The sequence below is a fragment of the Ictalurus punctatus genome, chromosome 12, assembly GCF_001660625.3.
Source record: "Ictalurus punctatus breed USDA103 chromosome 12, Coco_2.0, whole genome shotgun sequence".
Lineage (NCBI taxonomy): Eukaryota > Metazoa > Chordata > Actinopteri > Siluriformes > Ictaluridae > Ictalurus > Ictalurus punctatus.
Window position 1 is genome coordinate 29,692,312 of NC_030427.2, and position 17,220 is coordinate 29,709,531.

The window sequence follows — 17,220 nt, forward strand, 5'->3', positions numbered from 1 at the left end:
GTGTGTGTGTGTGTGTGTGTGTGTGTGTGTGTAGGTGATCTTTTCAGTGGATCGGACCTATGAACTCATGTTCTGTCTGGAAGAGCTGACCTCTGACAACAGCGAGCTTAAACCAGAGCATCTCACACAGGTACAACACACACACACACTCACACACACTCACACACACTTAAAATCCACACCATTTGCTTTTTTTTATCAGGTTTTTCAGTTGTGATTGTGTGATAAATCGTTTATTTCACTCTTAATGTAATGTTCAGCACAAACTGAAGTGTAAATGATGGGGCAGTGAGATGAAAATATACTTTTCCGACACGTGAAGTCATTTTCACAGTGGATGATGCGTGTTCATAAACCGTGATTAGTGAAAAGGAAGCTGAGAAAGCAGTTCACAAAGAACGCTGTTTATTTGAAGAACATGTTAAATCTCTGACAGAGTTCACTGTTTTCAGTTTGAGTTTTTTTCTTCATCATTGCATATTTTTGGTAATTTCTTAAAAAGTTATGTTCGGTACATGTGGCACAAATCTACTTCCATATTACTATAGAAACAATAACCTATCAGAACCAGAGCATTAATATAAACCTGGGACTCACAGCTGCACTACTGTCAGAGCTGCTGTTACAGAACACTAATCAACACCTTCTGACCAATCAGAATCCAGATCTGAATAATCTCTGTGGTATTGTTGGCTCAAATTTAGCCTATTACCCAAAAACATTTAAAATTCAACTTAGAAGCCAATACTCACATCTACCTCTGAGACCAGTTGGAGATAGAAAAAATACACCAGCCGTGAGTGAGAAGAAGCAAGGGTCCAGCTTTATTGTTCCATTCCACCACACGAGATCCACACCGATGAGAATTCTCAAAAGTGATCCCCCTACCCTGAGCTTAAGCTCCAGTATTTATACTGTATTTACACACTAGATAACCCATAGGTTTCCAGAAAAGGCCTATTTCACTTACACATAGAATTGAAACCAGGGGTTTTAATTTACACATAAAATCAGAACCCAGGCATTTCCAATAACCCAGAAAATAAAAACCCAGAGTTTCTAGTTACTTAGGTGGTCAGAAACCAGGATTCTCATTTACCTAGGGGGTCAGAAACCAGGATTCTCAATTACCTAGGTAAAAAAAAATGACGTAGACGACTAAACAACCGGGAGGGACCTTGGTCTTATCGTTATCTCGAGGGGGGGGGCGCAGTTTGACCCAGCCACCCTTATAACTGGCTCTCTTCATGGTTCTCTAAAAATTAAGGCTTTCCTTGCGAGATGAGAATCTTCACCATCTGAATCATGAGTAAGTTATATTTTCCTTTTTTTCCTGTATTTCTCGTTTATAATTTATTTTCATATTTGCACTATATTTCTTAGTTTATATATATTTATACTACTTGAAAAGCGGTTTACTGTACTTCCAACTTCTTAATATCATTACAGTTCTACTGTCCTGCATATCCTACAATTCTGTTTTTTTATAGTTTCTCTATTACTATAAGATATTATTAAAGTTATTCATGTGTGTGTGTATGTTGTGTCTACTTGCCTGCCCTTGACTGTACGAGCGTGTGTGTGTGTGTGTGTATTAGCACTCCTCAGCTCAGCTCGTATACCTCTTTTTTACTTTTTTGACTATTACTGCTCTTAAAGATCTTTAAAATGTAATTCCAATTTGTCAATGTCCGCCTAATCCCGCTTCTATGTGTCTAGGTGCCCGTCTTTTCTTCTTCTCCCTTTTGCTGGATGCTAGGTCTCCCTTATGTTTATTTTATGACATTTTTTATCCACAACAGTGTACAGGATATGAAATGGGGTGTGTGTGTGTGTGTGTGTGTGTGTGTGTGTGTGTGTGTGTTTCAGGATGATAATGTCAAGTCCACAAAGCTGGAGCTGCTGCGATTGGCTCTGGCGCGTAACCTGGCGATGGCCATCGTGAAGGAGGGAACAGTCGAGGCATCAACACACACACACACACACACACACACACACACACACACACACACACACACACACACACACACACACTCTGCAGTTATGTTAATTCATACATTCTCACTGTACTGTATATAAAACTGAATTAATGAAATGTTTTGACATTTAATTAAAAAAATGCTTTTGTTATACATTTTTGCAAAAACTGTTGCATTTCTCCAGATCTGCGTGTTTCTCTCTCAATCGCTTAAACATTACACCTGAAATAACATCTAAATAAGCTCTTGCATAGTATGTTAGACAAAAATTCATGTTAAACACGAACTAATTTCTAAACAGCACAAATAATATCATTAATTATATTGTACTTATATATTCACTTCTTCAAAATATAGCAAGTAGTGTATACTTAAGTAATAGAGAAGGCACTGATCCCATACCGGGTATGATCAGCTGATACTAGCAAAGAAATGGGGATCAGACATAAGAGAAAATAAAGAACAGATTAGATCTGATCCTGGAACCAAAAGATCTACACTATTAAACACCAACTAAAGGACAGAGTGAGAAATGTGACTTGTGGTGAGTCTCCTAGGGGCTTCTTCACATAAACTCCTCAGATGCTGATCCTGTCAGGTGAGAATCCCACCAATGTCATGAAACCGTTCCTGTCCATTTCAGCTCCGTCTTTCTCTGACTGCCTTCAGCTGGAGTCCGTGTGGTTTTTCACCTGCTGTTCCAAATAATCCCTCAGGTTTTCATTGGGATTGAGGAAATGTTGTCCAGGGGTCACAGGTCGTTCTACTCAGAACAGAGATGGGGTAGTCTATTAAAGTGTAAAAGACAGATATCTGAATTAATAACCAAAATCTAGACTGTGGTACTTCATGATCAACAGCATGTAATCATCTCTGCTGCAGGAAAACATTATCATCTCCTGTTCATAATCATTCAACATTCCTTCATTCTTATAGAATACATTTGTTAGAACATTTAGCTAGAACAGATGAGAACTTCCACAAGATCTAACAGGACCATGAGCAGATATTTACCATCACATCACTGCTCTTATACAATCACAGGCTGTAGAGCTTTATTCTGAAAACAGTGATCACTGCTATGTGTTTTATCTCTTGTTCTACACGTGTATTTAAGTGCAGACGTTAAGAACAAGCGGAGGGGAACTTTACAGGAATGACAGAAGGCACGGTGTGGAGGTGGAGTGCTGGAAGGAGTGTCAGAGTAAAGGGACTCCTTAAATAAAATATTTGTAGCAGTGTGGCATCAAAGATGATGATTTTAATTCGCTTTTATGAGAGTGGAGGAGAAAATCTGCTGCCGATCAGAAACGGGGAAAAGCCGAGATCATCTGATTCAGACAAAAGCAGCAGTATGAAGTCAGAGATAGCAGGGTGTCACAAGGAGACGTGGTGTTCATCTACAATCACTCTCATACACTCAGTGCTGACATTTTGTAGACTCTGTCTGACTCCCTGTCTTCTGCTTTCATATCAATTTTAAATCAACACCAAACAGCATTAAAGCTCATTGTTAGAAAAAGTCTGATTAAATAGAATATAGTACAATTTTAATCCAGTATCTGATAATCTGATATTTACTGCAACTAAAACTAAATGTACAAAATAATACTAATGTACAAAATAATGTACAAAATAATGTACAAAATAATGCTGTCAGTCTTTTAATTTGTTTCAGTGTTTATCTAAAAAAGATCATTACTCACCCCAGTGTCTGTAGTTTGTAATGTTCATCATTCTTCAGAGCAGAGCGACACTTCACTCCTGAGACTCCTAGATTATTCCCATACAGATCCAGTTCTCTCAGGTGTGAGGGGTTTGATCTCAGAGCTGAAGTCAGAGCAGCACAGCCTTCACCTGAGACACGACAATCACACAACCTGCAGAGACACAATGACAAACTCTTCACTCTCTCAGTTTATGAACATCAAGACATACTTTGTGCATCTTGAAATGAGTGTGTGTGTGTGTGTGAGAGAGAGAGAGAGAGAGAGAGAGAGAGAGAGAGAGAGAGAGAGACTGAATGGTTAAATGGATTATTCACAAGAACAAGTCTGACTGTTTTATTTATGCAGATGTTTGTGTCTGTTATTTAACACACATTCCAGTGACTTGGAAGAACATTAGACCCTGTTTTATTATTATTCCTCTGCTTCAGTCTCACTATCATTTTAAAAATCACTCATCATTTATGATGAAACACAATGTTTTGACGTATTTTTAATGCTTTTTAGTGTATATTGTGTGTGTGTGTGTGTGTGTTTTCATTACTGAGGAAAACTGCATAAGTTTAATACTGCTTGTTTATTCAGGTGCTTCTGTAACACAGACCTGGCAACTCAGTTCATAGCAGCTAGACACAGACGTACTGAAAGAATCCTCACTAACAGAACAAAATTTCCTCTTTAAGAATTTCACCCTGCATCACACAGTGTATTTAGTTTGTGTCTGAGCTGCAGTTTGTGTGATTAGTTACAGTGTTGTAGTAAATTTCACAGTAATTTTAGACACATTGCAGTCGCATCAAGTCACGTTTTGTGCTGCAGCTTCTCACATACGTACATCTGACCCAAAGACTCTGTGAGAGATCATCAGTGTGCAGTGAAAAGAAACAATCTTCCTCCTCAGGACATTGATGATGAACCTAAAACCTCTGCTTCAGTCTCACTATTAGAGAATGTGTCTTACTGAGGAGCAGGTCATGTGACTCTCACAGAGATGATCTTACTTCAGTATCTCCAGTTTACAGAGAGGATTCTCCAGTACAGCAGAGAGACTCTTCACTCCTGAGTCTCCTAGTTTATTCCCAGACAGATCCAGTTCTCTCAGGTGTGAGGGGTTTGATCTCAGAGCTGAAGTCAGAGCAGCACAGCCTTCATCTGATATATCACACCTCCACAACCTGCAGAGACACAATGACACACTCTTCATCAACACATTTTCATCACATTATTCAGAAGTCTTTATTTATCACATATGCATTACAGCACAGTGAAATTATTTTCTTCACATTTCCCAGCTTGTTAGGAAGTTGGAGTCAGAGCGTAGGATCAGACATGATACATTTTTGACATTTAGAATATCCTGTTGAGTTTAAATTGTTTATTTTTAACATGTATACATCGTTTAGCAGACTCCTTTATCCAGAGAGACTTTATGGCTGCATTTACTCTGCAGGTCTTGACGACCCGCTTACATCTCCTTTTAAAAGTGACCCATATCCGATATCTGCATTTACACTATACACTTCGGGAAACAACCCGACGTAGACGTCACCGGAAGCTTTGGCGGAAAATAAAGAAAAAAATGGCGCAATTTGTAACGGACGCAGACGAAAATATAATACAAGCTTTTGTTTTGTCACCAGTTTTGTCACACAGTGTATTTAGTTTGTGTCTGAGCTGCAGTTTGTGTGATTAGTTACAGTGTTGTAGTAAATTTCACAGTAATTTTAGACACATTGCAGTCGCATCAAGTCACGTTTTGTGCTGCAGCTTCTCACATACGTACATCTGACCCAAAGACTCTGTGACAGATCATCAGTGTGCAGTGAAAAGAAACAATCTTCCTCCTCAGGACATTGATGATGAACCTAAAACCTCTGCTTCAGTCTCACTATTAGAGAATGTGTCTTACTGAGGAGCAGGTCATGTGACTCTCAGAGAGATGATCTTACCTCAGTATCTCCAGTTTACAGAGAGGATTCTCCAGTACAGCAGCGAGACTCTTCACTCCTGAGTCTCCTAGTTTATTCAGAGACAGATCCAGTTCTCTCAGGTGTGAGGGGTTTGATCTCAGAGCTGAAGTCAGAGCAGCACAGCCTTCATCTGAGACACCACACTCACGCAACCTGCAGAGACACAATGACACACTCTTCATCAACACATTTTCATTACTTTAAAGATGATGTGTGGGATTTTATTATTCAGAATGACATGAGGATTTAATATCATCTGTTTATTCTAATTAACAATGTGCCTCATTTATAAAACTGGATATGAACGGGTTTGTGTGTAAATCGTTTGTACGAGCGTTTACACAAGAAATTTGCTATTCATGAAAATCCTGTTCATTCGTATTCTACTCGTGCTCCTGAGTGTGTGTACATTTATACATAAGAAGAAGTCTTTATTTATCACATATACATTACAGCACAGTCAAATTCTTTTCTTCACATTTCCCAGCTTGTTAGGAAGTTGGAGTCAGAGCGCAGGATCAGACATGATACAGCGCCCCCTGGAGCAGATAGGGTTAAGGGCCTTGCTCAAGGGCCCAAACTTCTGACCAGTAACCCATAGCCTTAATGGTGAGCCACCACTGCCCCAGACTAAATAATGTAAACATTGACTTGATCAACTTCAAATCATAGAATTTGCATGGATTACTGTAATATTATACCTGGAATATCCTGTTGAGTTTAAATAGTTTATTTTTAACATGTTTATGGCGTTTATCAGACTCCTTTATCCAGAGAGACTTATAGAAGTTCTTTGGAGTTTCTATCAAAAACACATCCTCATGCTAGTTCACTAGATCAGGGACTAAGAGCACCACTGACAACATTTGTGAAAACCAGATGTTTTATATTATTGGAGTTTATTTAAAAACATTTTAAAAGTGAGCCAATACAAACCCATAAATTAAGACAAATAAAACTAATCATTAAAGCGAGTACGAAGAAAATCAGACTTTCAGAGACTTTTGTAAATCCGGTGGAAAACTCGAGTTGGGTTTGACTCACGCAAACATTTACACACAACTTCACTAAAAGATCGATAAATGACCCCCAAAGTCATTAAAATAATACTTTGGGTGTTGATAGGTCTAAAGGAGTGAAAACAACTGGAGAGGTTAGAGAACAACTGTGAAAGATGGTGGAAGGTCGTCAGTGGTCTGTGTTCCCCAGAGGGAAAAAAGTAAGTAAGTAAGAGACTGATAAATTTACAGTGAAGTCCATTGGACTGCTTCTGTAAAGCAGATCTGGCAACCCTTTTCATAGTAACTCCATTTTAATTAAAAATTATTTATTGAAAGTTTTACACATAAAATGTATTAACGTGTTAAATTCTATAACATTAACTTCTCATTTTAATTGATAAATTCTATATTTTGAGATCATTTGCACCGTTTCCCTGCTGCATTTAAACCCTGCATCACACACAGTGTATTTAGTTTGTGTCGGAGCTGCAGTTTGTGTGATTAGTTACAGTGTTGTAGTAAATTTCACAGTAATTTTAGACACATTGCAGTCGCATCAAGTCACGTTTTGTGCTGCAGCTTCTCACATACGTACATCTGACCCAAAGACTCTGTGACAGATCATCAGTGTGCAGTGAAAAGAAACAATCTTCCTCCTCAGGACATTGATGATGAACCTAAAACCTCTGCTTCAGTCTCACTATTAGAGAATGTGTCTTACTGAGGAGCAGGTCATGTGACTCTCAGAGAGATGATCTTACCTCAGTTTCTCCAGTTTACAGAGAGGATTCTCCAGTACAGCAGAGAGACTCTTCACTCCTGAGTCTCCTAGTTTATTCTCAGACAGATCCAGTTCTCTCAGGTGTGAGGGGTTTGATCTCAGAGCTGAAGTCAGAGCAGCACAGCCTTCATCTGAGACACCACAAAAACCCAACCTGCAGAGACACAATCAGTGCGTTTACATGGACAACAATAATCCACTCTTAACCCGATTAAGACCATACTCTAATTAAGAAACTACCATGTAAACAGCAATTTTTAATTACCTTGATCTGATTAAGGTCATACTCGAGGTAAGCAATAATCGAATTAAGGCAGGTGGAGTATTCCTGTTTTAGTCGCATTATCGACGTGCATTACAGACATGTAAACACCTTAATCACAATTTGAACGCTGTGCGAGTTTTCACCGCAGTTTGCGACAGGACACGATCACACACGGCAGTGCTCAACATTTCACGGCGAACAAGAGAGCTCGGCTCTGTCCCAAACCGCATACTTGCCTACTATAGGCCTGTAGTGGGGAAAAATACATGTATCTCAGCAATTATATAGACAGTAAGTATGCGGTTTGTGACGCAACACACGGCTACAAGCGGTTGTCTATTTGCACGTACAGCATGACAAATTATCAACTGCACTTCAAGCGTTCGTAAAATTAAAAATGAAACACCCAAAACTGTATACGGTACCATAACGAAGAGGAGCCGTATGTTAATACGTGAGATTCTGGAGGGACGTCGGACGGCGTGTCGCGGTGACGTAATGACGCGGGCTGTTAATCTAATTATGTTCTAAAACATGTAAAACAGGAACATGACAGGAGTATTCTAAAAGCGACTCATGTAAACACCTTAATCACATTATTATCTTACTCAGAGTAAGGCCAATAATTAGACTACCGCTGTCCATGTAAACGGTGAGAGAGACACATTCATCAACACATTTTCATCACATTAAAGATGATGTGTGGGATTTTATTATTCAGAATGACATGAGGATTTAATATCATCTGTTTATTCTAATTAACAATGTGCCTCATTTATAAAACTGGATATGAACGGGTTTGTGTGTAAATCGTTTGTACGAGCGTTTACACAAGAAATTTGGTGTTCATGAAAATCCTGTTCATTCGTATTCTACTCGTGCTCCTGAGTGTGTGTACATTTATACATAAGAAGAAGTCTTTATTTATCACATGTACATTACAGCACAGTCAAATTCTTTTCTTCACATTTCCCAGCTTGAGCCCCAGACTAACGAATGTAAACCTTGACTTGATCAACTTCAAATCATATCATTTGCAGGGAATACTGCAATTTTATATCTAGACTATTCTGTTGAGTTTAAACTGTTTATTTTTTAACAGGTTTACAGCGTTTAGCAGACTCCTTTATCCAGAGAGACTTACAGACGTTCTTTGGAGATTCTATCAAAAAACACATCCTCATGCTAGTTCACTAGATCAGGGACTAAGAGCCCACTGTCAACATTTGTGAAAACCAGATGTTTTATATTATTGGAGATTATTAAAGAATATAAAAAAGTGAGCCAATACAAACCCATAAATGAAGACAAATAAAACTAATGATTAAAGCGAGTACGAAGAAAATCAGACTTTCAGAGACTTTTGTAAATCCGGTGGAAAATTCGAGCTGGGTTTGACTCACGCAAACATTTACACACAACTTTACTAAAAGATCGATAAATGACCCCCAAAGTCATTAAAATAATACTCTGTGTGTTGATAGGTCTAAAGGAGTGAAAACAACTGGAAAGGTTAGAGAACAACTGTGAAAGATGGTGGAAGGTCGTCAGTGGTCTGTGTTCCCCAGAGGGAAAAAAGTAAGTAAGTGTGAGACTGATAAATTTACAGTGAAGTCCATTGGGCTGATTCTGTAAAGCAGATCTGGCAACCCTTAATCATAACTACTCCATTTTAATTAAAAATCAAATGTTTAATAATTATTTTACCGTTTCAGTTCTATGACATTAACTTCTCATTTTAATTGATGAATTCTATATTTTGAGATCATTTGCACTGTTTCCCTGCTGCATTTAAACCCTGCATCACACACAGTGTATTTAGTTTGTGTCTGAGCTGCAGTTTGTGTGATTAGTTACAGTGTTGTAGTAAATTTCACAGTAATTTTAGACACATTGCAGTCGCATCAAGTCACGTTTTGTGCTGCAGCTTCTCACATACGTACATCTGACCCAAAGACTCTGTGACAGATCATCAGTGTGCAGTGAAAAGAAACAATCTTCCTCCTCAGGACATTGATGATGAACCTAAAACCTCTGCTTCAGTCTCACTATTAGAGAATGTGTCTTACTGAGGAGGAGGTCATGTGACTCTCAGAGAGATGATCTTACCTCAGTATCTCCAGTTTACAGAGAAGATTCTCCAGTACAGCAGAGAGACTCTTCACTCCTGAGTCTCCTAGATTATTCACAGACAGATCCAGTTCTCTCAGGTGTGAGGGGTTTGATCTCAGAGCTGAAGTCAGAGCAGCACAGCCTTCATCTGATATATCACACCTCCACAACCTGCAGAGACACAATGACACACTCTTCATCAACACATTTTCATCTTGGTTTAAAACTTACTGTAAAGATGATGTGTGTTGTGTTGGACTGTCTCCCTTCTCTTGTCCAATCACAAGATATTATTAATACTGACCAATTATGGTGTAAAACTACTGCTGGTTTATGTTAAAAGTAATGAGTCAGGGTGTTTTTAAATTAAATCTCTGTATAAATGTGTTTTATACACATGTCTAAGTGCATTTAATTATTACTTTAATGCACAAGTGATATGTTTAATGACTAATATATTTGTTCTGTATGTTGTACTGATTTAACTGAAAAAACAGAACTGTACACAACTATTAACTGCAGCTTTTAGTGAGGTACTGTGTCTCTCAGAGAGATGATCTTACCTCAGATTTTTTACTTTACACTGAGGATTCTCCAGTAGAGCAGAGAGACGCTTCACTCCTGAGTCTCCTAGTTTATTCCCAGTCAGATCCAGTGTATCCACAGTCAGATGCAGTTCTCTCAGATTGGAGGTTTCTGAGCTGAGCACTGAGGCCAGAGCTCTACAACCACTGTTTTTAATTGTATCACACCTGATACTGAAGGAAATAATACATAATGAACTAACAGTAATGCAAATTATCAAACAAGTCCTCAAAGCTTTCACTGCAACTTCTCAGCTTCAAAAGCACAAACATCAGTTAGACAAAAGTCCCACACAGTCAGAGCTGTTCAGATTCGGCTTGGTGGGAGTTTTCAGCTGCGTACATCATCACACACACATTGTATAAACATGGAGTATAAGATCCGGGACACCAAATGGGAAAGAAGAGTCTGATCTAAAATGTTATTAATAGGAGAAAAGAAAGAGTCTAAAGTGTCATGAAGAGTTAGATTGATCTGAACAGCTAAGACATTTGATTTGTTCTCTTAACACTGTAACAGTAGAACAGTTCTATTCAGCTTTACTTACATTGCTTTTCTGGATGCTGCAATCACAGGCATCACCTTCACAAGAATCCAATCTCTTATTTTATCTGTAGAGATATATTTACTCAGGTCAAATTCCTCCAGCTCCTCTGCTGATGTCAGTAAGACAAACACCAGAGCAGACCACTGTGAAGAAGAGAGTTCACTTTGTGTTCCAGATTTCAGGTAGCGTTGGATTTCCTCCACTAGAGAATTGTCCCCCAGTTCATTCAGACAGTGGAACAGATTGATGGATTTCTCTGTAGGGAGATCTCCACTGATCATCTCCTTGATGTACTGTACTGTGTCCCCCTTTCCTGTCTGGGAGCTACTTCCTGTATGTGTTACTAAGGCATGTAAGAGTTTCTGATTGGACTCCAGTGAGAGACCCAGAAGAAAGCGGAGGAAAAGATCCAGATGTCCAGTCTGACTCTTTAGGGCCTGATGTACAGCACTCTTGTGGACATCTGAAATTGTCTTAAAGTCCCGACTCTGTTCAAGAACATTTCTCTTTTCCTTCATGAATGTCAGGTGCACGTACAGAGCTGCGAGATGCTCCTGAATGCTCAGATGAACAAAGCAGTACACTTTACTCTGGTGAAGCCCAAACTCTTCTCTGAAGATCTGAGTACACACACCTGAATACACTGCTGCTTCTCTCACATCAATGCCACACTCTCTCAGGTCTTCCTCATAGAAGATCAGGTTGCCTTTCATCAGTTGCTGAAAAGCCAGGTGTCCCAGTTTGAGAAGCATTTCTTCATCATTCTCCTGCTTCTTCGAGTACTTTTCTCTTATGATGTTTGTTTGAATGATGAGGAAGTGTGTGTACATTTGAGTCAGAGTCTTGGGCATCTCTCCACTCTCTGCTTCATCCAACATTCTCTCTAGAACAGTGGCTGAAATCCAGCAGAAGACTGGGATGTGGCACATGATGTAGAGGCTTCTTAATGACTTCAGGTGTGTGATGATGTTATTGGCCAGGCTCTGATCACTGATCCTCTTCCTGAAGTACTCCTCCTTCTGTGGGTCATTGAACCCTCGTACCTCTGTGACTCGATGGACACACTCAGAGGGGATTTGATCAGCTGCTGCTGGTCGGGAGGTGATCCAGATGAGAGCAGAGGGAAGCAGATTCCCTTTGATCAGGTTTATCAGCAGCACATGCACTGATGCTGATTCAGTTACATCACACACTCTCTCTGTGTTCTGGAAATCCAGAGGAAAACGACACTCGTCCAATCCGTCAAAAATGAACAGAACCTTTTCCAAACTGGACATTTCTGTTTCTTTTGTCTCCTTAAAACAGACATGAAGGAGATCCATCAGACTCAGTTTCTGGTCCTTCATCAAATTCAGCTCTCTGAAAGGAAGTAGAAACATGAGCTGGACGTCCTGATTTACTTTCCCTTCAGCCCAGTCCAGAATGAACTTCTGCACAGTAACTGTTTTTCCGATGCCAGCGACTCCCTTTGTCAGCACAGTTCTGATGGGTTTGTCTTGATCAGATAAGGGCTTAAAGATGTCATTGCATTTGATCGGTGTTTCCTCTGTTGTTGTTCTCCTGGATGTTCCCTCGATCTGTCTCACCTCATGTTCTTTACTGACGTCTCCACTGTCTCCCTCTGTGATGTAGAGCTCTGTGTAGATCTCATTCAGGAGTGTTTGGTTTTCCGGGTTTATCATCACTCCATTTAAACACTGAAACTTCTTCACCAGATTTAATTTGAACTTTTTCTGGAAGTCATTTACAGCAGCAGGTTCTGGGTCGTGTCTGTGACAGGGTGAAGAAGGAAGACATGGTGAGACATGGGATCTAATTATTAGAGTTTAAGATCACACTTTTTTCTGACTGTTACCACAGATAACCATTCTTTATGATGTTCTCACTGTGTATTTGCCTTATTCTACAGTATGTGTTCTATAATCTAATCACTCTGCAGGAAATAACAGCAGAGATGTTTATAATACCAGCGCGTCAGTGTCACAGTCATGTTGTTGGGTTTGATCTTACCCTGTAGCTGTGATGATGTTCTTTTCTCTTCTGTCTCCTGACTTCTGTACAACACTGGGAATAAAAACTGTAGCTGTTAAAGACAATAACTTTCATCACTTTAATAGTGTAGTCTAAAATTTAGCCCTAATTTTAGTCAAATAATTGTAGTAAGGGCATTAATATTTAGAAAACACACTGCTAAATACATCATCACCAACATTGTGGACCTGGAGAAAAAATGTGTCCGTTTTAATTTGAGGATTTCTAGATAGTTATTATTTATTTACATCTAGATGTGATAAATAACTTAGAACATGACACCTTATCATGCAGGAAATGAAAGCTGAAATTCTGATCTATTGTCTCATTCATCTTTTATCTCCAACCCAAATGTCTTCAGTGTATAGCAAAAGCGAAAGAATTGGCCTCGCTGTTCCGATACTTGTTGAGGGGACTGTATATGGTCATTATGGTTGTAACAGAACATGAGGACATCATTCAGAATGAACAGATAATGTGTCCTGAATGGATGCAGATACAGATCATTATTATTTTAAAAACCTGCTAGAAAGGTTCACAGGTATAAAAATCTGTAACTCTATCCAGAATTATACGACACTGTGGATGAGATTCAGTTGTCACCTGTAGGGACAATTTAGTTATCAGTAGACCCACTGACATGATTTTGGGAGGTGAGATGTTTAAATTGAGGAAAATGCTGATTGTGATTATTATTATTAATAAACTCTGTAATGTCAGTTATATGATTTATGGTAAATAATCAGTGTCTGTGTTCATATAAAGAGTCTCCATTTTCTATTATATTTGACAGAAATACTCAGACACATCACTCTTCATGGAGACACGTCCAAGTAACCGTGATCTCAATGGTGACTGGATTTTAGCACAAAACAACAATGTTGCTACTTTACACTTCCTGTTCATTTTAGAATCAGTGTTGAATACTTGCTTCTGTTTTATGAAATTTTATAGTCTGCTGTTTATGTACATCATATTATTTTCATAATTCTAATTTCCTATTACAACTCATGTTCATTATTATTATTATTAGTAATAGTAGTAGTAGTAGTTTTAGTCTCATTACATATTGTTTCCTATAGATTGTTTTGCTTATATTTGCATTTCTTGCTTTAGCGTTTAAGACATCACCTGTAAGACATTTTGATCTTCATGAAGTTCTGTAGTATCACTAAAGACCAAGAAACTAAAATATAAATCAAAATAGCTGCTAATGATTGTGTAGCACAGACATTAACTGTGACTTTAACTATGAGAACTATGAGATGTTACCTGTGTACAGATGAGGAGTCTTTATTTCTAAAGTTCTGAGGAGGAATCATAGACGCATCACTCTTCATGGAGACACAGCTGGGTTCTGGTGAGTCTGATCTCTTTCTCTGTAGTTTACTGTACAACATTATAGAGAGGGAATGAGACACAAATTCATTGTCTCAATAATCAGGATACAAAATATTGATGAGAGAATTTGTATTATATCGTATATCGTGATATCAGGGCTCCAAGCAAAAAATAAATAAATCTAGTCCTAAACCCAAAACATTTAGGCACCAATTCAAATTTTCAGGAGCCAAAATATAGTGATGTCATAGGTTATATGATGATATCATTGTTAAACGGCTACCTCACACTGCCTTTTCTTTCCCCTCTGTACTGTCTGCTTTTGTTTACTCTGCCTCCCATAAACTATGAGAACTATGAGATGTTACCTGTGTACAGATGAGGAGTCTTTATTTCTAAAGTTCTGAGGAGGAATCATAGACGCATCGCTCTTCATGGAGACACAGCTGGGTTCTGGGGAGTCTGATCTCTTTCTCTGTAGTTTACTGTACAACATTATAGAGAGGGAATGAGACACAATTTCATTGTCTCAATAATCAGGATACAAAATATTGGTGAGAGAATTTGTATCATATCGTATATCGTGATATCAGGGCTCCAAGCAAAAAATAAATAAATCTAGGAGCCATTGGCTCCTAAACCCAAAACATTTAGGCACCAATTCAAATTTTCAGGAGCCAAAGTATAGTGATGTCATATCACATGATGAGATCATTGTTAAACGGCTACCTCACACTGCCTTTTCTTTCCCCTCTGTACTGTCTGCTTTTGTTTACTCTGCCTCCCATAGTTTACACAATGTATTCTTTACATACACAATATGTGCAATGTTCAGTATATCATATTGAATCATATTACCGTAAATACTTAAATGTCCAGTCATTTGATTCTTTTTTTCACTTTTTTATTCAACTATGTACAATTCTTCAGTGTTGTCACATGAAAAGATATCATCAAATATTTACACATATGTGAGGGGTGTACTCACTTTTGTGAGATACTGTAAGTCTCACCCATGTCTAAAACGATTCAGAAGCACGTGGTGTTTGTGCTGGCAGTGGCGTAACCACAAATTAATAGTTTGTGATGAGGAAATATACAAAATAATATACACTGAGTACCAAAATAACGCCCTGTCTGTGTTTAGTGTATCGTCTCATGTCTCTTTACTGTTCCACTGTATGGTTCATATTCATAAGGACATCATTTTATTACAATCAACGGAATCTAGCAGTTTTTTCAAGTGATGACTGATAACTTCTCATGCTTAGTATAAATATTTGTTATTATTTTCATATAAACTCATTATATATTTCAGATATGAATATTTAATGACTAAAATACTAGGACATGGAAGCTTACCGTTTCTTTATGGGTGGGGTCACATTCTCTGTGTCCAGGTCAGGGGTCTCCATGTTTGAATATTAGTGTAAACACAGACAGCTCATGGACACACAGCTGAGTCCTGAAGATGCAGATCTCTTCTGCTGGAATTACTGACACTCCTATAAAACACAAAACAAACACACAGTTACAATTGGGGAAAAAATCTTTCACATCTCTCAACTAAAGAAAAACTGTTTCTCCTTTGATGAAACAAAATCTTATGTTTATAAAATTGTGTGCATGTGTGGAGGTGAGGTGAACAGATCAATAATCAGGGGAGGGAGACCTCTGCTGGAAGGGAGGAGATACAGTTTGAAGTGTAAGTGTGATGCTTTAAATAAAAAGTCCGAACCCAGAAGGCAGCTAAAATGATTTGTAGTTAATAGAAGTGCTACTTTAACTCTAATATCACTTTCTCTTTAACAGCATTACATGGGTTTTAGTTTAAATAAATGTACTGTAAATTCTGAGGCAGAAGTCAGTAAGTCTGAAATCAGTTGTACTAAACAGAGATGATTTCTGTGAGCCTAAAGTAAGGGTGTTCCATATGACTGTTTTAGACCGTGAACGATCCATGATCTGTATTTACAGAGGGATCACACGTACCATAATACATTTTATCCGTTGTGCTGAAAATGCGTCATCTTGTTTTATGAAACAGACTTTATTCACTAGTTCTCATTGACACACACATGGACAAACCAATAATAACCATTAATCACCTAGAGTGTCTATTATTTTTACACATCCCATAATAACAATAAAGATCTCCGTTTGTGCCGTTGCTTTGGAAACGCATCTCTCACACCACGTCAGTCATTCATAGTTCATAGACAAATCTTATTTACGAGATAGCAATATGACTTGTATCTAAATCTTTCAGTAAAATGAGTATTTCATCCTCTTGAAGTAATGTTGGAATCAGTGGCTTCAAGTCACAACAGTAACGTCACAACCCTCTGTTACTAAACCAGTGATTTATTATCATTTATCATCACAATTCATTCTGAAGAGTCTTACTGCATGAATGATTATCAATATGATGATAGCTGGATGGATCGCTATTAGGGATGAAACGGTTCCCGGTTTCATGATAAAATTCCCGGTTAGTATTACCGTGTCACATTTAATTATCATTAAAACTATATGGCCAAAAAATGATCATATTAACTAACTATTTAATCATTTTATTACAGTTACGTGTACAGGATAGTACTGAGCTACAGGAACACTATCCTGCGGAGCCCCTAAGGGGACATGGTGCTGAAAAATAATATGAGATTGGAGGAAAATTTACATTTTGATGCTTTTCCGTTCCCCCGGGAAACTTTAGAGTAAAATGAATTGATGTTTATTGTGAGCATAGAGTAGGTCACTGTGAACTGATCTGAGTGGGTTTTAGATTAGAAACGTCCCTTTTACTCTTACAGCAGTTAGATGAAGTAAAATATTAATATCTTGTTGTCAGAGATTTCCTCTGTGAAATAAACCATCT

The 17,220-nt window shown here is 38.2% G+C and overlaps 1 protein-coding gene across 50 annotated transcripts in view; it reads right to left on the reverse strand.

Annotated features, from left to right (window-relative positions):
* Positions 1-17,220, reverse strand: part of LOC100526730 (uncharacterized) — a 192,078-nt gene that overhangs the window by 173,243 nt on the left and 1,615 nt on the right. For 43 of the 50 annotated variants that reach the window (XM_053684700.1, XM_053684694.1, XM_053684696.1 and 40 more), the window contains exons 2-11: positions 15,702-15,844; positions 14,708-14,824; positions 14,271-14,387; positions 12,978-13,031; positions 10,968-12,737; positions 10,399-10,593; positions 9,833-10,006; positions 7,439-7,612; positions 5,656-5,829; positions 4,708-4,881 (exon numbers count right to left, since the gene is read on the reverse strand). In XM_053684700.1, coding sequence (XP_053540675.1) covers positions 4,708-4,881; positions 5,656-5,829; positions 7,439-7,612; positions 9,833-10,006; positions 10,399-10,593; positions 10,968-12,737; positions 12,978-13,031; positions 14,271-14,387; positions 14,708-14,824; positions 15,702-15,754 — 3,002 coding nt within the window. In that variant the 5' untranslated portion in view covers positions 15,755-15,844. The remainder of the gene's footprint in view (positions 1-4,707; positions 4,882-5,655; positions 5,830-7,438; positions 7,613-9,832; positions 10,007-10,398; positions 10,594-10,967; positions 12,738-12,977; positions 13,032-14,270; positions 14,388-14,707; positions 14,825-15,701; positions 15,845-17,220) is intronic. The other 7 variants (XM_053684674.1, XM_053684679.1, XM_053684669.1 and 4 more) reach the window with 5 other exon arrangements.